This window comes from Staurois parvus, unplaced genomic scaffold, assembly GCF_062004578.1.
Source record: "Staurois parvus isolate SC_StPar_1 unplaced genomic scaffold, SC_StPar_1.0 ptg000014l, whole genome shotgun sequence".
Taxonomy (NCBI): domain Eukaryota; kingdom Metazoa; phylum Chordata; class Amphibia; order Anura; family Ranidae; genus Staurois; species Staurois parvus.
Genome location: NW_028317810.1, coordinates 13,246,039 through 13,270,096, shown reverse-complemented (window position 1 = coordinate 13,270,096; position 24,058 = coordinate 13,246,039). Strand labels below are relative to the sequence as shown.

The 24,058-nt window shown below is 42.7% G+C and overlaps 1 protein-coding gene across 1 annotated transcript in view; it reads left to right on the top strand.

Annotated features, from left to right (window-relative positions):
* The first annotated feature begins 1,301 nt into the window (after positions 1-1,301).
* The window catches only part of ZNRF3 (zinc and ring finger 3), a 219,557-nt gene continuing 196,800 nt past the window's right edge, over positions 1,302-24,058 (top strand). Inside the window, 1 exon segment of the mRNA XM_089677379.1 lies at positions 1,302-1,716. Coding sequence (XP_089533505.1) covers positions 1,498-1,716 — 219 coding nt within the window. The 5' untranslated portion in view covers positions 1,302-1,497.

Sequence of the window (24,058 nt, the reverse complement as noted above, 5' to 3'; positions counted from 1 at the left end):
CAAGCCCAACCCCTGAAAAACAATCCCACACCATAATCCCTCCTTCACCAAACTTTACACTTGGCACAATGCAGTCAGGCAAGTACTGTTCTCCTGGCAATCACCAAACCCAGACATGTCCATCAGATTGCCAGAGAAGCGTGATTCGTCACTCCAGAGAACACGTCTCCACTGCTCTAGAGTACAGTGGCGGCGTGCTTTACACCACTGTATCCGACACTTTGCATTGCACTTGGTGATGTAAGGCTTGGATGCATCTGCTCGGCCATGGAAACCCATTCCATGAAGCTCTCTACACACTGTTGTTGTGCTAATCTGAGGGCCACATGAAGTTTGGAGGTCTTTAGCTATTGATTCTGCAGACAGTTGGTGACTTCTGTGCACTGCGTGTTTCAGCATGCGCTGACCCCGCTCTGTCATCTTACATGGCCTACCACTTCGTGGCTGAGTTGCTGTTGTTCCCAGTTGCTTCCACTTTGTTATAAAACCACTAACAGTTGACCGTGGAATATTTAGTAGCAAGGAAATGTCATGGATGGCCTTATTGCACAGGTGGGAACCTATCACAGTACCACACTTGAATACACTGAGCAGCTGAGAGCGACCCATTCTTTCACAAATGTTTGTAGAAGCAGTCTGCATGCCTAGGTGTTTGGTTTTATACACCTGTGGCCATGGAGGTGATTGGAACACCTGAATCCAATGATTTGGAGGAGTGTCCCAATACTTTTGGCAGTATAGTGTATGTGTATATATATATATATATAATGTTTGGGGTAATTTTCCAGTAAATAAGTATGTTGTTGTCACATGTAGGAGAGAAATGTCAGGACTGGCATATTGCTAAGCTGATTGTACAATCACTTTGTATAGTGTATGTCCTGCAATAATCTGCCAGGATTGGACAGTTGAGCCAGGTTCTCCCTCCACACAGATGTGATCAATGTACATTTGATTGTACGGTCACGTTGTGTCATGTATGGAGAAGAATGTTGTGCTGGGGGCCCATTAGGTGAACGAACAGGTATGTGTCCGTCCCCTCCTCCACCCTCAGGTGCCCTTCTCCCTCCGCCGTGTCCCCGGAGATTGTTGCTTTGATCTTTGTCCTTCCCCCGGTGTCACTCCCATCCTCCCCCCCTCCCGCACACATCACATTACAGGACAATCCGGAGACAAGTTGTTGATCTCCGCCCCTCCCTCCTTCCCCGGGTGGCTCCGCCTCTCAGGCCTGGGAGTGGATAGCGAGGGGGAAACAGCGATTGGGTGGGCGTGATCACAGCGACTGGGTGGGCGGGGACAACCCCTTTTGGAGAAAAAAAAAAAGAAGAAAAAAAGAAGGGAAGAGAATCACGTGTCTGAGATGAAAGGGATGCCGCCTGGCAGAGCGCAGGGAGAGCAGGGAGAGCCATGGAAGTGACAATGATCGGGCTGTGAGAGGCAGAGAGCGGGGGATCGCAGCCCTGTGTGTCCTGAGATGACGAGCCCCCGCCGGGGGAGATGAACGAGCCGAGGATCCCGGGGAGCCTGGCCCTGGGCTGGCTGGGGCTTGTGCTGGCTCTGGCCCCCGGGGGCTCCCTGGCCAAGGAGACCGCCTTTGTGGAAGTGGTTCTGTTCGAGTCCAGTCCCAATGGAGATTATAAGACCCACACCACGGAGCTCCAGGGGAGGTTCTCCCGGGCCGGGGCCACCATCAGCGCCGAGGGGGAGATCGTGCAGGTAAGAGGGGGCTCGGGGGCCAGTGTGTGTGAGGGGGGCTGGCCTGCAGGGGGCGCACTTGGTGGCTCCCACTCCCTCCATTCATCTCCTGCATACCACTACATTGTTTACACCTCCCATAGGGATCATTAACCCCTCCCTCACCACCCAGCACTCCCTACACCCCATCACAAGGACCCCCAAAACTTGTCCTGAGATAATCTATGACAGGTGCTCCCCAGCTGGCCGGCTGGAAGGGGAACGCGTGTTTTTATGTCGCTGCGATAAGTGGCGCTGCCAAGGCTCCATAACATTGTCATAGATGGCAGATTCACCATCCCAGGGTGAAGAGCCTGCGTTAGCTTTCCTTCTTTCTAAAGCCAAGGGTGGAAATAGTATTGCCATACACTTTACAATCTGATTGTACAATCTCCTTTTTAGATTTGCCATCAATTGGCGGAAAAGTGCGGCTGATTGGTAGGGGTGAGCTGAGGCGTGTTCAGGTCCTAGGAAGCTGTCATTGTACTGAGCCAATCATCTGCAGCCAAGGCATTCCCCGCCCCCGCAGTTGCATGTGCACAAGGGGCAGGGAGGGCTTCGGTGGCAGTGATTGGTCCAGTACAATGACAGCTTCCTGTTAGTGTTGCTCACATGGGTTCAAATTAGTATTTAAACAGAGCCAGGCTCATCACTACTGATCGAACGTCCTCCTGTTATTTATTTCAGGTACTTATATAGCGCCGTCAATTTACGCAGCGCTTTACATTTATATTGTACAGTCACATCAGTCCCTAACCCTCAAGGGGTGTACAATCTAAGGTCCCTAACGTACATACACATACTAGGGCCAATTTAGACAGGATCTAATTCACCTACCAGCATGTCTTTGGAGTGTGAGAGGAAACCGGAGTACCCGGAGGAAACCCACGCAGGCACAGGGAGAACATGCAAACTCCAGGCAGGTGGTGCCGTGGCTGGGGCGCGAACCAACGACCCTAGTACTGCCCTATTACAAAGCTTTGGTACAATCAGATTGTAGAGTGTATGGCCAGCTTTATGGTATCTGTAGACTAGATGAAGAATTGTTCAAAAATCTGTCATTTGGACAGTTTGTGGTTTTTTTTGTTTTGTCCCAAATTGGTAGTGGCGTTTTTGAGCCAAAAAAACAAAGGCAAAGTTTGGAAAACTTCTGCCGAATGGACGATAAGTTGAAAGTCAAACTGTTGGTACTGCACATATGTGACCCAGAAGCAAAAAACGGATTTATGTCTATTGAACAATTTATCGTTTGAATTTCGGTCACTATGTGGTGGCAATATCATTTCCTCTGATGACCATGTGCTCCTTTTTCCACTAGTGTATGGCTAGCATTAGTTTTCTTTCTCAGGCTTCTTTTCATGTTTAACTAATTCCACCATTATAGACGTCTGTCATTTGGTGGCAACTGTACTGAGCAGCATTGTCATCCTAGGACTAACACAGGGGGAGGTGTTTTATAGTTCAAAGAGATTGCAGGGGACAATGTGAACTGATAACAGTCCCCAGGCAGAGAGGAAGCTTTCAGCTCAAGCTGGATGAACAGCTATTTTTTTCTTTTTTTTGCACTTGCTGAACAGATATCATAAAATCCTTTAAGGCTGGGTTCACACTAATGCGGTGTGGGAAATGCTGCGCACCCTGTGTGATTCCCATGTCGCATGGCGTATGTGCGATCCGGTGCAGGTGTCAGACATCCCGAAACAGATTGCAAAATGCGATTGCCAGAAATTGCATCGCATGGGTGAGAACACCTATGTGATACGCTTCAAGTGTGGGTAATAAAGAGGGTCTTGCGCCATTTTGGTGCGGATACGATGCAATTTGAGCCATACAAATGCACATACATTTTATGTAATTTGCACAGGAATGTGGTGCAATTGCTGTGTGAATTACATGTGGTGTCCTGCACCGCATTAGTGTGAACCCAGACTCTGAATATTTAACGTGACAAGTGGAAGCAAATAAGAGACATTTTATTGTTCGTATTTATATACACTTTTAACGGCCTATGCGCAGCGACTGACATTTTTTCACACTCGATCACCTGTCACCGCAGGGGCACCATTGCTTTCTATGTGCCCCGTTCACACAACAGTGATGTACAGCACAGAGAGATTTAGACATGCTGCATGTGTTTGAAATGTTACTTTGAAATTTCAATGAAGTTTGAAAAAAAAAAAAAAAAAGGTAAGCGCTGCCTTACAACACCAGGCACTGCTCCCCATCACTGGCACACAACAACACTGTTTTACCATGCAGGCATGTGTGAATGGACCATTAGGCTGTTTCTTTCTTTTCACCTGGTGATCCTACCAGGAACACACTTCCTCTCCTAGAGTGACAACGCCTACACATTGTATCTATGGAGGGGAACTGTTGTCACCCTAAGCTGCTCTCCTTATTTGGACTATTAAGAGCTCCCCCACTCCTCAGCTGCTCTCCCGATTTGGACTACAAAGACCTTCCCCCTCCCCTCATCTCCATAACATAGGTTGGAGGAGTTTTGTAGTACACAGAAGATCTCTGGGAAAACTGAAACATTGACAATTCAGTACAAGGATTCCGGATTTCAATGAGGATTAACAAACCGTTATTCTGTAAATGTTCTTAGCCTGAAGAGCAAAAACGAATGCAGCCATCACACCTAAGGACTGGTCATCTGCAGTATATTACATTTTTATGTTTGGGTTTAGCCTTCATTTGGAGAAAATCATGTAATATGGAGGCTACCCTTCCCATGGCTTGTACTCAGATGTTCATACTGGATAAGATACATTCCAATTTAAAAGGTTTTGTTTAGATTACATGGTATGGGAACTTCAGTTCCAGCTCTGTTCCTCCAAGTTGGGGCCAAGAGTGTGTGGTCACTGAGATCATTCTTCCCAAGCCATGATACCTAGCTGGGCTGGTCTAGAGCCTGGGATAAAGATAGCTGGGCTGGTCTAGAGCCTGGGATAAAGATAGCTGGGCTGGTCTAGAGCCTGGGATAAAGATAGCTGGGCTGGTCTAGAGCCTGGGATAAAGATAGCTGGGCTGGTCTAGAGCCTGGGATAAAGATAGCTGGGCTGGTCTAGAGCCTGGGATAAAGATAGCTGGGCTGGTCTAGAGCCTGGGATAAAGATAGCTGGGCTGGTCTAGAGCCTGGGATAAAGATAGCTGGGCTGGTCTAGAGCCTGGGATAAAGATAGCTGGGCTGGTCTAGAGCCTAGGGTAAGGAAAGCTGAGTTACTCTAGATCCTAGGGTAAGGAAAGCTAGGCTGGGATTAGTAGAGTTTGGGATAAGGAGAGCTGGGCTAATCTAGAGTTTGGGATAAGGAGAGCTGGGCTAATCTAGAGTTTGGGATAAGGAGAGCTGGGCTAATCTAGAGTTTGGGATAAGGAGAGCTGGGCTAATCTAGAGTTTGGGATAAGGAGAGCTGGGCTAATCTAGAGCCGGGGATCAGGAGAGCTGGGCTAATCTAGAGTTTGGGATAAGGAAAGTTGGGCTAGTCTAGAGCTGAGGATCAGGAGAGCTGGGCTAGTCTAGAGCCGGGGATCAGGAGAGCTGGGCTAGTCTAGAGCCGGAGAGCTGGGCTAGTCTAGAGCCGGGGATCAGGAGAGCTGGGCTAGTCTAGAGCCGGGGATCAGGAGAGCTGGGCTAGTCTAGAGCCGGGGATCAGGAGAGCTGGGCTAGTCTAGAGCCGGGGATCAGGAGAGCTGGGCTAGTCTAGAGCCGGGGATAATCTTTCACAGAGAGGAGTTGGGCTGCTGGTGTGCTGTGCCTGGAAGACTGGCCGTGATTAACCCATTCCCTCCTGCAGGAAACAGCAGAGTTGGGGATGTTTTCAAGGTCAGCAGTGTAACCCTATCTGAAAGCCAGCACACAACTGCGTTCTGATTTTTTTTTTATGTTGTTGTCTTGGGTGATTGGCTGCTGTAATATAAAGGCCTGGATTTCTCCTCTGTGTGCTATGCATTTTTGTGCCACGTGCTGTGCAGTGTTCAGTGTATGTAAAATGCTTTGATGTTGCGCTTTGCTTCCATAATTAGAGTGCAAGCTCTTCAGGTCACCAGCGCTTGCTCTAGGGGTATGTAAACACAGCTCAAGCACGATGCATTGCATGTCCACCCGGAGCTAGACTTGACATCCTGTTCCTAATCATTTGCATGAATTTAGATGTTTGTTTTATAAAGTCGAAGGGATGTTTGACTTTAATATTAAGCTTTTCACGGCTTTGTGTGTGTAACTGCTCCATTGTTTACCCAAATGACAGAATGATAATAAAATCGTTGTTTTCCATGGTCACGTTCGATGTGCAGTAACCCATATTATTAATTAGGAGTCATTCATTATTTTGTAATGCAGTTGTTATACTGTAATATGATTTACATGTATGGGGCTGTCAGGCCTTGTTCAATCCTCTGTGTTATGAAGCTTCACCAGAAGTTCTTTAGCGCCCTATAGTTGGATTTCCAAAATATTCAATGGTAGCGTTCACACTTGAGCACAGTGTTGCTTAAAAAAGTACACGCGCTTCTTTTGGGCGGACTTGCGTGTTTTGTCCCCAATCAGTTTCAATGAGGCCCCATTCATGCCTGAGCATAGTGTTTTTGTGCATTTTTTCATACAGTTTTATGCACGTTTGCAAATATTTGTGTGCGATTTGTTCAGCTGTTTTGGGGCTTTTTGAGTACTGGAGTTTCTGTATTAGCCAATAGAGAGAAATTTCATCTGACATCAGTTGTTGCCATGCACCGAAAATGCTCTTGGTTGCATGACAAAACACTGTAAAGAGCATCAAAATACGCAATTTGGGCGTTTCCATGTATTTCTGTGGGAATGAAAACGCGCCAAAAACACATCAATCTGCCTGAATGGAGCTACAAAAGTAGCTTCAAAACTTTTTTGAGCTTAAGATGTTCTGCTTCAGGCAACTTGGAGTGGAGATGTGAACCATTTGTTGTTGTTGGTTGGTTGTTTGTTTGTTTATTTATTTTTCTCCCTGAGCTTTTTGGAGCTTTCAAGTTTCACGCTACAAAACGCTGAGGTGTGATGGGGGGCCTTAGAGTGCCTGAAAAAATGCGGGTTAGATTGCGTATTTGTATTGCCTAATAACTGGCTTTCTGTTGGCTAAAAATGATAAAAAGGTAAACGGTGGTGTAAAAATGCTAAAGAAAAAAAATCAGTGTTTTGTATATGACCAACATGTTTTACTTTATCAACTGAAGACTTTTAGATTATATAGACACGGTGGAAACCCAAGGTCCTAAAGCATGTGCAGACAAATTGGCCAGCCTGTGATGCAAGACCTGACGGTGTTCTGTATGTATTAGTCTGATCATTGATGAGCTGCTAGCAAGTCGCCAGCAAATACCACCTGCCTGGAGTTTGCATGTTCTCCCTGTGCCTGCGTGGGTTTCCTTCCATACTCCAAAGACATGCTGGTAGGTGAATTGTCTCCTGTCTAAATTGGCCCTAATATGTGTATGTATGAATGTGAGTTAGGGACCTTAGATTGTACACCCCTTGAGGGTTAGGGACTGATGTGAATGTACAATACATATATATGTGTAAAGTGCTGTGTAAATTGACGGCACTATATAAGTACCTGAAATAAATAAATAGTAATAATACACATAAAAGTCTATATGAGGCTTTACTAGGCATTAATGGTACCCAGAATTCATTTTTTTCAACATACGACTACAGTATAAAAACATTTTGGTTCATTAGGTAGCAAGACTTTGTAGAAAGACATGGAACATGGCATTGCTTCATTATAAAATCCCGAAAATTCGTGAGTTGGTAAAAGAATCAAATCCGCCATGTAAAGGAACTCCGGCTTACATTCCTCTGCTCAGCGTAACATAAACATTTGTGTATCAAGGCGAAGAACATCTGCCACCTTCACTCAGAACTGGGACTAGGTACATTATTTATATAGGAAGATCTTAGCATTTCAAGCAGGTCTTTAACATAGAGATGGCCAGTGCCTCCAAGGAGACGAATCTACTTGGCCACAGGCTATTCATTCAACGTGTCATTCATTCAGATTGACTGGCTGTTAGCATTCTAAGACTGAACGTTTGTCATCCGTGATCTAAAAAAACAAACATCAAATATGGTCTGGATTGTAATTGATACTCCTTAACTGCTTGACACTTTGATTGTTATTATGGGTTTAAACCGTGTACTCTTCTAAGTGCAGGAATCTCGTGTTGTGATCCAGGCGTTCTGTTCCATATCAATTAACTGATGAACTATTAGATTACATCCTTCTGGTTTATGTGCTTCATCAAAATGAAATGAATGAAGCGTTCTTCGAGAAGATTGGTACTTTTTTAGGTTATCATTTGTAACTTTTTAAAGTCGCAGAATAAGCTCAACTTTTTCCCATTTAAGAACAGCCCATATCAATGCATGGTTTTTGGAGTGTGAGATGTCAGTAGGGTGAAAGCATGATCTGATTGCTTCCTGGGTCTCCTAGAAGTGTGAGGAGCTATTGTTGAGTGTGCACAGTGGTGGAGTCTGCTTTTTCCTGTAACCTCTATTTGCATCTTTCCTCGTGCTAGACTTGGAACTAAGTTGTAGCTCTTGGTTTTGGTCCTTGTCATTTTATTTATTTATTACAGGTACTTTTATATGGCACCGTCAATTTACGCAGTGCTTTTATATAATGTGTATGTATGTGTGTGTGTGTGTGTATGTGTATGTGTATGTGTATATATATATATATATATATATATATATACATACATACATACATACATACATACATACATACATACATACATACATACATACATACATTCACATTTAGTCCCTAACCCTCAAGGAGCAACAATCTAGGGTCCCTAACTCACATTCATACATACACATACTAGGGCCAATGTAGACAGGAGCCAATTAACCCACCAGTATGTCTTTGAAGTGTGGGAAGAAATCGGAGTACCCGGAGGAAACACACGCAGGCACAGGGAAAACATGCAAATTCAAGGCGGGTGGTGTCGTGATTGGTATTCGAACCAATGACTAGTGTTAAACATTTAGCCACTGTGCTGCCCATTGATTGTTGACGAAGTTTTGCTTTTTTTTTTTTTCTGCATCAAAAAAGCATGGAAGGTAGGTCATATGGGTTCCAATGGTATAGTTCACACCAGTGCAGTACATTCTAGTGCTTTTCAGTTCCAGAAAAAAAAGTACAACATGCCACTTTTTTCCTGCACAGAACTGTACTGGAACGTGGTAAAAAAGCAAAAAAATGCATCGGACCCCAGTACAGTGGGAAAAAAAAAACAAAAACAGGAAAAATACATCTAAAAGGCATCTGGAAAGGCATCAAAAACGTGTTTAAAAAAAGCCAATGCAGAAAAGCATCCGGAATGGATATGGAGGACTTTTTTGTGGTATGAACTGGCCCTTAAAGGGTTACTAAACCCAGGCCCCTGCATTCACTGTATGTGGTCTCCCACAGTACATACAACATGGAAATGCAATTATTTTAGTAAATATAAACTGCTAAATACCTTTTTCTCATTAGCAGTTGGAGCAGTCTTGTGACTTCTATCAGTGTCCAGCTGAGTACTGGTTAAATCTTGTAGGAGTTTCATTCTGCTCTAGGAGGATTCAGAACCTCTGACCTCTGCCTGGACAGTGCTAATTGGCCCTGTGCTAATCGCATGCACTCTCCCAAGAAAAAAAAAAACCTCTGTAGCAATACACACCAAACTGAGCATGTGCAGAGTGACTCTTCACGATATGTCTTATCAGGAGATAAGAGGGGGACACTGGAAGAAGGGGAGGATGAGAGAAGTCAGGATCAAACAGCGTTTTTACACAATGCAGAGTATTGACCCCTTAGGTTCTACAGTGAGTATAACAAGCATGCTTTACTGCATATACAGACTGATTTTACTGTTGTGTGTTTAGTAAAACTGTAAAGTTACAGTTTTTGACTGAAGATGAATAGTAGTGCTGTATTTGGTTTGGATCCTTGTTATTGACCCCGTGATCCATGTTATTGCAGTGATTAGAAAAGATGTAGGCTGTCATTACTGAATTCCTTGTAAAATGCTAGTTGCTTGGCTAATCACTGTATCATTAATTGAAGGATGTGTGAAACGCATCTGAATTCCATCTGCTTGCTATCTCGGCTTTTAAAGAATAAATATATTTGCATCAGGAACTTGGCATGCTGACAACCTGGTATTTGTATGGTCACTGGTTTCAATACTGTAAGTCCCCGACTTGGAACAGGTATGCAAATTAGGAAGCGTGGTCAGGTTTTTTTAAGGTCAGTGTTAAGCTATGGATGAGCGTGATTGCCAAGAATTTAGCATTTTTGAAAGGATAAATCAACGATGGCAACCTCCATATTGCCATTATTCATTTACTTTGTTCCAAACTATTATTTAGGCTGGCCATACATTATATATTTTTCTTCAGAATTTACCAAATACCATATAATATGAGGACAAACCTAAACACTTTCAATTGTATCCAATTAGGCAGGACCTTGCACTACATAGTTGAAGGTAAATCTAAAGGAAATTGAACAGAAAATTGTATAATGTATGGCCAGCCTTAGTACTCAGTCCTACATACTGCTATCAAACTAATTAGGTAAAGAAAAAAGCATATCATTCCACAACAACCAATTAGAATGCTCCATTTACTGATCTGGCTGCAGTAAAGTGAGGAGGTTCTTGCCACTTGCTCTTCCCTTTCCTCTTATTTCCTACAATCACAAAAACATTATGTGCTTTTCAGTGATATGAGGCGTTTTGTGAATAGATGAGAAAAAAGGAGTGGATAAATGACACTACTGCTTCTCACATGCAAGGCATTCTGTGATTGGACATGAGAGAGGAGGGGGTGGGTAAATGACAGGAAATCCCCTGTCCACTTGTAGAACACCTTGTATTCTGTGAGAAAGTCTGTGAATGGGGACAGTTGTCTGCATTGGAAGATTTCCCCTCATCTCCTGTTTATCTGACAACTCTAAAACTTGGGATTTTCCATCACTTTCTTTTCAGGAGACAATGGCCACCAAGGCACTTCCTCACAAAAAAGTCAAACAAATTCTTGGCTGCAACCATTCTAAGTCCTCATACATGGTAACGTTGATTGCACTTCCAGCAGAAAAGCGCTATACGTGGGAAAACCGCATTAAGCCGCGTTTAGCGCTTGGAAGTTTATTAATTTAATTGGCCAGAGTACTTGCCACCAAAATAAATAAAACGGTTAGCATTTAAGCGCATTTACATGGCTTTTCTTCCACTTTGCATTGATTTTAATGGAATGGTGTCGATGAGCTATTTGGACTTGACGTTTCCTATTGAGGTGTGTTTTGATTTGCAGGCAAAGCAGGCCAAATACTACCTTTGCGAATGCATGTTTATGAGCATCACTGCGTTGAATTGGAAAATGCTGTTTCACAAGAATGTTTACTTGCGTGAACCCTTAAGACCACTATAGATGGACAGGTTTTTGGACATTCAGGCATGACTTGACTGCGTAACGTGCATTGGCAAATGTAATCAGGCATTGATTGAGCATGTGAAGCTTGGAAAGGAGATGGCAAAAGCAAGTCTTTCACTCCAAATACTAAAAGAACCTTCGTGCACTTTAAAACAGAAAACAGGTATGCTTTATTGCTATCAACACAAATCCAATAAAAAAAAGGATATACCCCTGCTTTGGCGTTTTATGCACATTTTTGCACGCATTTCATGATTCAGTCAAGTTTCTTATGCTTTTTTTGCCTAGTAATTAGCTTTCCATTGGCTAAAAATAAGAGTTTTTCAGTTGCTCCTATTAACATCTTTTGGACTCAAAATAAGTGACTATAATAATACTGTACTATACTATATATTATTATTATTATTATTATTACTATATATTATTATTATTACTATTGAAGAAGCTCAAGAAATTCTGAGATGAGCTTCAAGCCATACTAGGCTCAGGTGTGAAAAGGCATTATTGAGTATAATGGAAATGCTAGTGTCAAGTGTTGAAGAGCTTCTAGTGAAGCGTCAAATTGCTCAGTTGTGTGGGCAGAGACCAGCAGATCCTCCTTGTATGCCAGAATCTAGAAATGCTGGTTTATAGTACAGATATACACTCACCGGCCACTTTATTAGGTACACTTTGCTAGTGCCAAGAAAGTATTCCCCACACCATTGCACCACCACCCTGAACCGTTGATACAAGGCAGGATTACTTATTTATTTCAGGTACTTATATAGCGCCGTCAATGTATGCAGCACTTTTACATACATTCACATCAGTCCCTAACCCTCAAGGGGCGTACAATCTAAGGTCCCTAACTTACATTCATACATACACATACTAGGGCTAATTTAGACAGGAGCCAGTTAACCTACCCGCATGTCGTTTGGAGTGTGGGAGGAAACCAGAGTACCTGGATGAAACCCACGCAGGCACAGGGAGAACATGCAAACTCCAGACAGGTGGTGCTGTGGTTGGGATTTGAACCAACGACCCTAGTACTGCCAGGTGGAAGTGCTAACCATTTAGCCACTAGGATGGATCCATGCTTTCATGTTGTTTACGGCAAATTCTAACCTTACCATCTGAATGTCGCAGCAACCAGCCTGCTCATTCTCCTCTGACTTCTGACATCAACAAGGCATTTTCGTCCACACAACTGCTGCTCACTGGATATTTTCTCAGTAGATCAGCAGTTTTTGAAATACTCGGACCAGCCCATATGGCACCACCAACCATGCCACGTTCAAAGTCACTTAAATCCCCTTTCGTCCCCATTCTGATGTTTGGTTTGAACTTCAGCAAGTCGTATTCACCATGTCTAAATGCTTAAATGCATTGAGTTGTTGACACGTGATTGGCTAATTAGTAATTTGTGTTACCAAGCAATTGAACAAGTGTACCTAATAAAGTGACTAGTGAGTGTAGTTGGAGAGCCATGTGTTCCGTCTTGCATACAGTTGTTTTACTCTTCTTAGCCCTCAAGTAGTAGTGCTTAGCGAGCCACAAGATGGTATAACCAGTCAGGATATTGGAGTGGAACCTAAGACTGAAGATATCTTAGCCCTGGTTCACACTTATGTGGGCACGGTAGCCCATTCATTTGAATGGGCTGCCGTGCCTGTGTTTTCTGCTAAAAAAAAAAAAGAGGTGCGTGCACTTTTTAAAAAAGCGACCAGAGGGAAATCGCATGGTGTTTTTGACAATGCAATTTTCCCGTGGTTCCTGCAAGTGGGCTGAGATGTGTGGGGTTGCCATTCCGAATGAATGGCAGCCCTGCTTGTTTTGTAAGAGCAGTGCGATTTGGCTGTGGGGGGTTGTGGTTGTCGGAATGGATGCGATTCCTGCAACCGCAACCTGCCTGCACAGTGTGAACCAGGGCTTAAAGAAGAATTGTTTGTTTCCCTGGAAACATCAGAAATCTAAAGGAGAATCTGTGTTCTTTTTCCAGATACGTCCAGTCATATGGCCAGTGGATGATCAGGAGAGAGAATGCGCAGTATTGAAAATGATTTCTGTGTTGTGTTCTTTGAGGTGGAGGATCAGCGAAATGTGTTCTACAAGGAATGCCAGATAGTTTTTGTGCTTGTAGTTGTTTTTATTGCCATTCTACCAAAAGAGAAAAACACCTAAAGCTATTAATAATACAAGAATCTCAGATATTCTGTTTCCCTCAGGATGGATCTTTTCTAAGAAAATTGAAATACATTTTATTGTGTCTAAAGTGTTTCTTCAAGTTATTCACCAACTTTAAAAAAAAAAAAAAAAAAAATCAACTTTCTTCAGTTATGTAATAGGCGGTTATGTAGGAATATAGAAGAAGACATTGTATTTTTAATGCTACAAATAATTGAACTTTAAATACGTCCTGAGTCTTTTTTGGTACACTTTCAATAAGAAAACATGTACTTGGTTTGCTTTTACACGTTTTGCATCTTTCCAGTTTGCAGTGTCTGATTCTCATAGTGATGACCTATCTGTTTGAGCTTGGAGTTGGGGGAGAAGGGTTGAGATTCTTGGGAGAATCAGGCTGCGCTATGTTCTCAGCTACTTGATACTTCTCATTTGTCATAATGCTGCGCAGCTCCTCAATATCTCAACAATATATATCCAAAGTGAATGTAAAAATAAGCTCATTCGAATACCTACGATTACTAAAGATGCATATATTGCAAATTATAAGTATGCAAATAATATTTAACCATATGGTGGTCCTTAAATGACTTCCTACTCAACATCCATCATATTTATTTATTTATTTCAGGTACATATATAGCGCTGTCAATTTATGCAGCACTTTACATATATTGTACATTCACATCAGTCCCTCAAGGGGTGTACAATCTAAGGTCCCTAACTCACATTCATACATACACATACTAGGGCCAATGTAGACAGGAGCCAATTCACCTACCAGCATGTCTTTGGAGTGTGGGAGGAAACAGAAGTACCTGAAGGAAACCCACGCAGGCACAGGTAGCAAACTTGTATTATCCATGTATAGCAAACTTGTACAATCCATAAAACACCCCGTGTTCAAGTGCGTAACACACACACACACACACACACACACACACACACACACTCCTGTTTTTACTTTCTGCCATGGTATACTTGTATCCTAGTCACAAGATTCTTGATATGTGAATCACTCGTACTCCCCAACCTCCCTTCCAATTTGACCTATAAAGAAAATAGGTCAAAATTCACCTTCCCCTTTTAAGGGGACATATCCCACATGGATCTTCCAGATAGATCACTTCCCCCCCAGATCTTCATTGGAGCCTCTGGATCAGCTTGTTGATTAGGGTCCACTCCTGAAGGCTAATTCTCCAGAACTTGGCTGCAAAAAAAAAAAAGGAATCCTAGTGCTTTCCACTAAAAAAAAAAATCCTTTAATAAAATGATAAAAGTATTCCACCCACTTCTAGATGTGGACCACACTAAACATGAATATATTGCACCTTTTAAGAATACTGCAAATCTGCAGCTCGATTCTTATACTTATGGGTTGTGCATGCTGACATCACCAGCTCCACCCTATGTGTTGCGTTACAATCATGTGACTTCCTCAGGGGGGATGCTTGGTCATGTTTAGCCGGCAGACAGTTGGACATTTTAGACATCCTTTTAGAAACTGTAGGTTTGTGCAAAAAATTTGCCTTTACTATTTTGTTCTGCATTACATTATTTTAGACAATATTCATATAAGGCAGCACATTGGTTAAATGGTTAGCACGTCTGCCTGGCAGTACTAGGGTTGCTGGTTCGAATCCCAGCCGTTAGATTGTACGCCCCTTGAGGGTTAGGGACTGATGTGAATGTGCAATATATATGTAAAGCGCTTAAATTGACAGCCCTGTATAAGTACCTGAAATAAATAAATAAAATATAATAATAATAATGTTCATTGAAAACTAAGTGGACCACTAAAAGATTTTTATTTCCCTTGTGATCACAGACCTCATCAAGCGTGTAACAGCCTGTGGACCGCATCCACAGGCATGTGTTTTCTGTTGTCACTGGAATTATTACCTGTGTATTTGCAGCCAAAAGCACTGGGTTTTTATTGCTGTTGGGGAGATTTTATCTCGCTTCCTGTCTTGGTTGCCTCGATTTCTCTCAATTACCAACAAAGCTGAGGTCTTGATCCTTGCTTCTTTAACTGATGGAATGCTTTAAGGGAAGTGTAAGTATTTCAGCCCATTTTAGTTAATATACCTGTCTCAACAAGACTATCAACTGCGTTTACATTTGAGTGTAGGTCTGCTTTGAGAGTAAACTATCTTCAGCCAGTCTTAATGGTGTACAAAAGCATTTAGTGGTTAAAGTAATAACACATTGGCATATTTTACTAGTCTAATGAGAAAAAAAAGATTGATTTGAAAATAAATTGGTGGGCTGGAGGGCTAATTTACTGTGTGAGTGTTGGTCTCCTGAAGCTTGAAAACTGTTTTGTTTTCTGGTTATGCCAACCTTGCGTACTGGAATAATCATTCGCACTGGAATAAGTATTTGTAAATGCATTTCTTAGCTGTAGTTTTGGAGCAGTTGATATGAGCATTGTGATACTTCAAGTAGTCTCTTTTCAAGACTAAAATCCCTCTTGGAGTTCTGGTAAGCCTCCATTTTGGATGTTTTATGATGTAGTCCTTGGCACACTCGGAGACCAGTCAACCTTCTCGCTACCCTCCACCACCTCTGGCACCTTTTGCCATGTGTATGATTTCTGTGCTTTGTGCCAACTGTTTGCTCTCTTAACTCTAATCTTGACTGAGCTCTTATTAATACAAAATTAGTAACTTAAACAAGCCATTTAAAACTGTTTTATCCTGCCGAGCCTAGAGATAGTGTCAGGAATTGGCAAAATGAAGAAGTATTTTGTTCTGTGGAGCTTTCATAACACTTATCTAAACTCCCTTTCAAGTCCTTCTACAGTTTCTTTTTTTTTTTTTTCAATTGACAGGCTTAATGCACAGAAAATTGACTGTGATTATTATTTCATATATTTACATTTTGGAGAGCCAGTTTGCTTTTCCTGCTTTTCAAGATTTGGAAAGGCAGTCAGCTGACTGTGGACAGTTTAATACTGGTGGTACGGATTCCTGTTGCCAATGACATGTTGTTCATTATCCTGTCATAATTAACATTAGGGTTGTTCAAATTGTTCTTGCATAGCAAGTGTGTAAAGTAGACTGATCGGGATCAAATCCTGACCTATTGCAATCTGGTTTTCTCATATCTTTCAATTACAGTCAATAGATTGCAGAGCTTAATGCATTCCGACCAATCCAGTCCAGGTTTGGCTGATTGGTTGATTTACTAAAACCGGAAAGTGCAAAATATGGTGCAGCTCTGCATAGAAATCAATCACTTTTTTTGTCAAAGCTTAATAGAACAAGCTGAAGTTAGAAGCTGATTGGGTACCATGCACAGCTGGACCAGATTTTGCACCCGCTATTCTAAGTAAATCAACCCCAATGTAGTTGGCTTTGCTGTCACCAAATGGAACACCTATTTCCATGTTTAGAAAAGAGATTCTCCTTGTAAATTCCACGCAATAGTAATCTAGTTCTAGGTAGAACACATTCAACGTCCGCTTATTCAACGTCTGCTTTCTTATATGTTCTCCAATATTGAGATCTTTGTGATCTAGTTATCTCCTTTGCTCTGGTATTCCTGGGATTTTTGGGTTTTTCCTCCCCTGTTTACATGTGCCATCAGTGCCTATTGTATACTCCATTGTGTGGAGTATACAATCCGAGCACACACAAATCTATCTCTCGACCCCCACCTCACCCCCTCAGTCTCCGCCCGAATCACACACCTACTGAGCGACATATCAGACTGGATGTCGCTCCACTTCCTTAAACTGAACCTCTCCAAAACCGAGTTTCTTGTCTCCCCCCCCCCCAGCCGGGACCCCACCCCCCCATTGACTTCTCCATCATGTCCAACAACGCCACCATCAAACCCACCCCGCAGGTCAGAGTACTTGGTGTCATTCTGGACTCCAACCTATCCTTCCAGCCCCAAGTCCAATCTTTAACAAACTCATGCAGACTCCACCTCTGCAACATCGCCAAAATACGCATGTTCCTAACCCCAGAAACCACTAAACAGCTCATCCACTCCATCATCATATCACGACTCGACTACTGCAACTCCCTCCTCACTGGCCTGCCTCACCGCTGGCTATCCCCGCTTCAGTCGATCCTGAATACGGCTGCCAGACTCATTCACCTTTTCAACCGCTCCGTTTCCGCCACCCCCCTCTGCCAATCCCTCCACTGGCTTCCGATTGCTCAACGGATCAAATTCAAAATCCTAACACTGATGTACAAAGCTGTCCACCATACTGCCCCGAACTACATCACTGACCTAATATCCAAGTACCACCCAGCACGCACACTCCGCTCCTCACAAGACCTCCTTCTCTCTAGTTCCCTTGTCTCCTCCTCCCATGCCCGCCTCCAGGACTTCTCCAGGGTGTCACCCATCCTCTGGAACTCCGTGCCCCAACCCATCAGTTTATCACCTACTCTCCTCTCCTTTAGGTGCACCCTGAAAACCCATCTCTTCAGGGAAGCCTACCCCACCCCCTGCTAACTTGCCGACCTCCTCCACTCTTCCTACCACTCCATCCCCCACAGCTTTCTCCTCCTGTGCCACCATCCCCTCTCTCCTAGATTGTAAGCTCGAAAGAGCAGGGCCCTCGAACCCCTCATGTTTTGCATTGTATTGTTATTCTGTCACATGTTCTGTCCCCCTTTGTAATGTACAGCACTGAGCGAACTATTGGCGCTTTTTAAATACTGTATAATAATGTGTAATATAGAAAATTGCAACAGGGAGAGAGGGAACCTCTCAACAGACGCAAAAACATACTGTATTTCATGGGTGGGCCTGCTCCTTAAATAAGACCTTATGTCATTGCCTAAGTGAACTGCATGTGCAACTTTTATATTTTTTTATTTTTTTCAATAAAACGCTACATAGCTCTTTCTGTGTTGTGTGCCATAAGTTATCATTCTTCTTCTTTTTAAGTTTAGGCTAGAGTATGGAATAGTTGGACTCTGCCATGTTTTTGTTGCTGCCTGTGTCCCCACTGGGGAGATTCACCCTCCTCTATTTTGTCCTGGTGACCATTGAGATAGAAAGTGAGGGGAAATCCTACATTTTCAAGTTGTCATAAGATCTGAAGGGACATTTTTAAATGGGACCAGGAATGAGCTCAGGTGTGTTTTTGGTTCTTGTTCTGAACCCACCTGAACTATCCCATTAGGAAGTGCTCTCTGCACAACGCCAATAACATGCGACCGAGGTGCTCCTTGCCCTGCAGCTGCATGTATTCATGCCCACTTTATACGTGGGAGTGCCTCAGCCTCTTGTGATTTGGCTGCATTCAGTGACATCTTCCTGGCGAGATAACTTGGGTAGGTTTAGACTAAGATCTCAATATGTCTGAGCTCATCCCTAATAGAGACAAGTATTCTGATGACAACTATTGTAAAATGGAAGCTCCCCCCACTTTGGGGAGTTTTGCTATCCCTTCATGTTGAGTCTTCAAGTTGGGAAGTAAAGAGAAATCTTTCCAGCAGGACACAGACAGCAAAAAATAGTCTGACATGGTTTTTAACCCTCTCCTACTCTAAAACAAAAAAACGAAATCTTTGGCTTTACAAACACTGTAAGGCCTCGTGTACACATGAACTCCTCTAGACGTTTAGCTCTCCTGGCAGCAAAAAACGCTAAACGCTGTACCACGTTTACCATCTGAACGTTTATTCCTTTGATTGGCTACAATATTTTCAATTCGCATGAGTAAATGCCCAAGCAGAAACGTGGCTAGTGTTTAGATGCATTTTTTCCTCTCTTGAATGCAGAACAATCGTGTTCAGGAGAGGAACGGATAACTGCCCCTAAACTCTGGTGCTCCTAAACTCTGGTAAATGCCTATGTGGACATGGAAATTACTTTTATTGAGTTCAGTTCAGGAGCTTTGGCAAAAAAACGACAAAAGCTCCTAACTCACGTTTAGGAGCAGCAGTGTATATGAGGCACTCGCATGCATTCATCATGTCCAAGCATGTCCGCTATTGTCTATATTAACTCAAAATACTCGCTCAAATGATTGTGTGCATTGTATAATTTTCTGTGGAAAGGCCTGTGCAAACTTTTTGTTCAGTCTTTTCCAATTATTTTCCAATTATTTATGCTCTTAGGTGTCCTTTTATGAAACCGAGATCAGCGACAATCCTGAGGATCATTGCTGCTCTCAGATCATTAGTGGTTTAGGAAACCGAGATGATCAGAGGAGAACGTTCTCCGCTGATCATCTCAGCACACAGATGGCCAGTATATGAAGGAGTGATGTCAGCCCTTCACTGGCGATCTGTGTTCTCCCTCCAGATTCTCCAGCTCAGAGCTGGACAATCGGAGGAACCGCAAACGAAGCAGCGGTAATTTACCGCTGCTTAGTAAATGGTGTTTGACTGATCTCTTACTGTAATCTCGCAAGATTATAGTAAAAGCAGCCGTTTTCTAGCGTTGAAAGTGTTTGTAGATCGCTTCTCCCTTCATTCGGAGAACTGATCTACACCGCTTCATAAAAAGGCATTCAGAGGAGAACTGTCTCCTCTGAGAATGCCGGAGAACTGAGCAGTGGTCATTTACTGCCGCATGATAAAAGGATACCTTAGTTGCTATCACCAGTAAGTCTTGCATGCTGGATGATATTGTGCTGTAATTTGTAGATCCTCCAAACAGTACTGCTGTTTATTGGCAACAAGCATAGTGACACTTTCTGGTTATGTCACAAAGTACATGACCCAGGGTTTCATGGGGCAGCATTACCTTGCTGGTCATCTCCAGCTCTGGAGGAGGAAGCCCCCTTTAAAGCAACAGTTTTTACCTGGAGCATTCTGCCTAATGAGGGCAATAAAGGTGGCATGGCATGGATTTGTTTAGTGCCATTAATTCCTATTTATAACCTCTTTGATCCATCTTTTTTCGTCCTCAGCATTACATTGGACACTTGTGAATCCAAGTAAATGTTAATAAAATATAAGTATACAGCTTAATTTTATTTTAAAAAAGTTTCCTAATCCATTGAGAAACAAAAAACATCTTGCTTCTAATTCGTGGTGTTACCCAGCTTCAAGGCCCCTTCTCAATCAGTGGTTTATGTCTAGCATTACTGGGCAGTTTTGAGGCCACCACCTCCGGTAGCGTTATATGGCTTACTTCAGATTGACAAAGCCTGCTTTTGGGAAGCTTTTGTTTCATAGCATGGTTGTGTTGTGCAGCCACTATTTGCAACTGAAGTGAAAAGAATTGGATTCTCTAGAGCAGTTGGTGCTTGCATCAGGTCTCTCATTATTGGTAGCCTCCAAACCGTTTGGTAACTTTATTCTCACAGCTGATCATTGCAGGTGCCAAGTGTAGAGACCCCCACCAATTCGCACTGGGCAGATATGTGGAGGTATGTGGAGTGCTTTTAGATGTTCTGTAGTACTGGCTGTTTCATATTTACTTATTCATGAAAACCCAGAGTTGAACTCACTTAAAAGCAGAGATTACGGCATGCTTGGTTTGCTTCCACCATGGCATGATATAAAGAGCTCCTTTTTTCTTAGATCTCTTTACTGTGCTGATTACACTGATGTTTCATTTGTCTTTTCTACCATGTGATGTTTTCCATAGACGGAGACTGTGAATTTTGTTTGTACATCAGCATTTTACTATGTTTTGAAATTTATAAAAATACTTTATATTTGGGTTATGCATTTAGATTTAGAGCTGAATCTAAGAAAGGACGGCTTACCAAAAATAAAACACACAGTCTAACCATTTGGTTAGGGGTGGCTGTCGGATATGCAAGCATTTTCAACTAGTCAGCATTTCTTGAGCTGTGGCTGATTGATCTCCAATCTGATGGTGTCTGCATAGTTCCAAGGCAACATCACTTGGCAGAGCCCAGTTATAGATGCCTGAAATGATGGCAGTCTGACCACCACTGTAAGGGGAACAATTTCTCACGGTGAATGGGTTTTTACAGTGCTTCCCTGAGGACTAAAAATTATTTCAAGGGTTCCTCTAAGGTAAAGAAGTGGAGAAGGGCTGATATACAGGATCTTAGCATGGGCATGCATGCTTCGGATGTCCAAGCAGAATCCACCAACATCACCTTTGTATGACTGAGGACCATGGGAAATTGCTCAACCATTTCATTTTAATGGCAGTTTTGTTCTTCTGTGGTACCCATAGGTGTTTATCTTAGGTCTATGAGTACCTTGATACCGATGTCTTTTAGGTCTGAGTACCTTGATACCGATGTCTTTCAGGTCTATGAGTACCTTGATATTGATGTCTTTCAGGTCTATGAGTACCTTGATATTGATGTCTTTTAGGTCTATGAGTACCTTGACATTGATGTCTTTCAGGTCTATGAGTACCTTGATATTGATGTCTTTCAGGTCTATGAGTACCTTGATATTGATGTCTTTTAGGTCTATGAGTACCTTGACATTGATGTCTTTCAGGTCTATGAGTACCTTGATATTGATGTCTTTCAGGTCTATGAGTACCTTGATATTGATGTCTTTTAGGTCTATGAGTACCTTGACATTGATGTCTTTCAGGTCTATGAGTACCTTGATATTGATGTCTTTCAGGTCTATGAGTACCTTGATATTGATGTCTTTTAGGTCTATGAGTACCCTAATATTGATGCTCTTTCTGCTGTACCTGTCATCTTGAATAATACATTTTTGAATGTTCAGTTGTTATACAGTTGTGGCCAAAATTATTCAACCCCCACTGAAATTGAGTGTTTTGGCCAGTTTGACATTGCTTTTGATCATTCAGTCATCTTGCTTACATTTACATTAAAGAGGCACTTGTAGGTCAGACAAATATAACATAACAGTTATAATGAAATAACCACAAATGTCTTTTCTGTGCTCACAGCATTATCAGTTTTATTCAACCCCCAAGTGACATTCAATCTTAGTACTTAGTACAGCATCCTTTTACAGTTATAACAGCTTTTAAACGTGAAGCATAGCTTGACACAAGTGTCTTGCAGCGATCTACGGGTATCTTCGCCCATTCTTCATGGGCAAAGGCCTCCAGTTCAGTCACATTCTTAGGCTTGCGCACTGCAACTGCTTTCTTTAAGTCCCACCAGAGGTTCTCAATCGGATTTAAGTCTGGTGACTGCGATGGCCACTCCAAAATGTTCCAGCCTTTCCTCTGCAACCATGCTCTAGTGGACTTGGAGGTATGCTTGGGATCATTGTCCTGTTGAAAGGTCCAACGTCTCCCAAGCCTCAGGTGTGTGACGGACTGCATCACGTTTCCATCCAATATCTCCTGGTACTGAAGAGAATTCATGGTACCTTGCACACGCTGAAGCTTCCCTGTACCTGCAGAAGCAAAACAGCCCCAAAGCATGATTGACCCTCCACCATGCTTCACAGTAGGCAAGGTGTTCTTTTCATCATAGGCCTTGTTCTTCCTCCTCCAAACATAGCGTTGATCCATGGGCCCAAACAGTTCTAATTTTGTTTCATCAGTCCACAGAACACTATCCCACAACTTTTGTGGTTTGTCCACATGGCTTTTGGCATACTGCAGTCGACTCTTCTTATTCTTTGGAGACAGCAAGGGGGTACGCCTGGGAGTTCTGGCACGGAGGCCTTCATTACGCAGTGTGCGTCTTATTGTCTGGGCTGAAACTTCTGTACCCACATCTGACAAATCTTTTCTCAGTTCCTCAGCAGTCACACGGGGACTTCTCTCCACTCTACGCTTCAGGTAGCGCACAGCAGTCGAAGTCAGCATCTTCTTTCTGCCACGACCAGGTAGCGTTTCAACAGTGCCCTTTGCCTTGAATTTGCGAATGATGCTTCCTAAGGTGTCTCTTGGTATGTTTAACATCTTTGCAATCTTCTTATAGCCATTGCCCTTCCTGTGAAGAGAAATCACCTCTTCTCTTGTCTTCCTGGACCATTCTCTTGCCTTCACCATGTTTGTAACCACACCAGTAAATGTCTAGAAGGAGCTGAGTATCACAGTCATTTTAAAGCTGCCTAATTGGTGCTTATTATGCTTGATTGCTGCTCGGTGACATCCACAGGTGTTTTCAATACCTGATGGAAAGCACCTGTATGAACCTCTGTTCTTCAGAGTGGTAGTCTTTAAGGGGTTGAATAATTGTGGCAATGAAGAAACCACATAAGAACCATTTACTACTGTATTACATAAACAATTGATGTCATTTTAGTTGCATTTGGGTAGTTACAACGTCCTTGTAGGATTTGATTCTGAATACAATTCCAAATGTACACTATAGTCCCTAAACCCCTTTACAGCATTGGGGGTTGAATAATTTTGGCCACAACTATATGTTAGTAAAACCAAGGCAATCCTCACACGTATGACTGCACTGTGTAGCTGCTTGGCTCAAACACTGAATGCATCCTTCTGTCTGTGGTCTGCTCGTCGTGTGCCTTGTAGTGCTTTGCTGATTACCTGGAGCACGATCACAAATAGAACTACTGCTATTTTAGCACTCATCTACTAAAGTCCGTGTATATGGATTCTTGTGTTTTGCCTCTGACATGTATCACATGGAGCAGTGTTTTAGTGCTTTTTTTGTCTGTCTAGTATGTCCTAAGCCAGTACATCCCGATGCCAGTCTATCCTAACCTTTAACTGCAGAGGGAAAATTAAATTGGATTTGGGTTTTCATGGACGGTGGCTCATTTCTCCGTTGCTTCCATTTTTATAATGGAGCATCATGTTTAGATAATAATAGAAAAAATA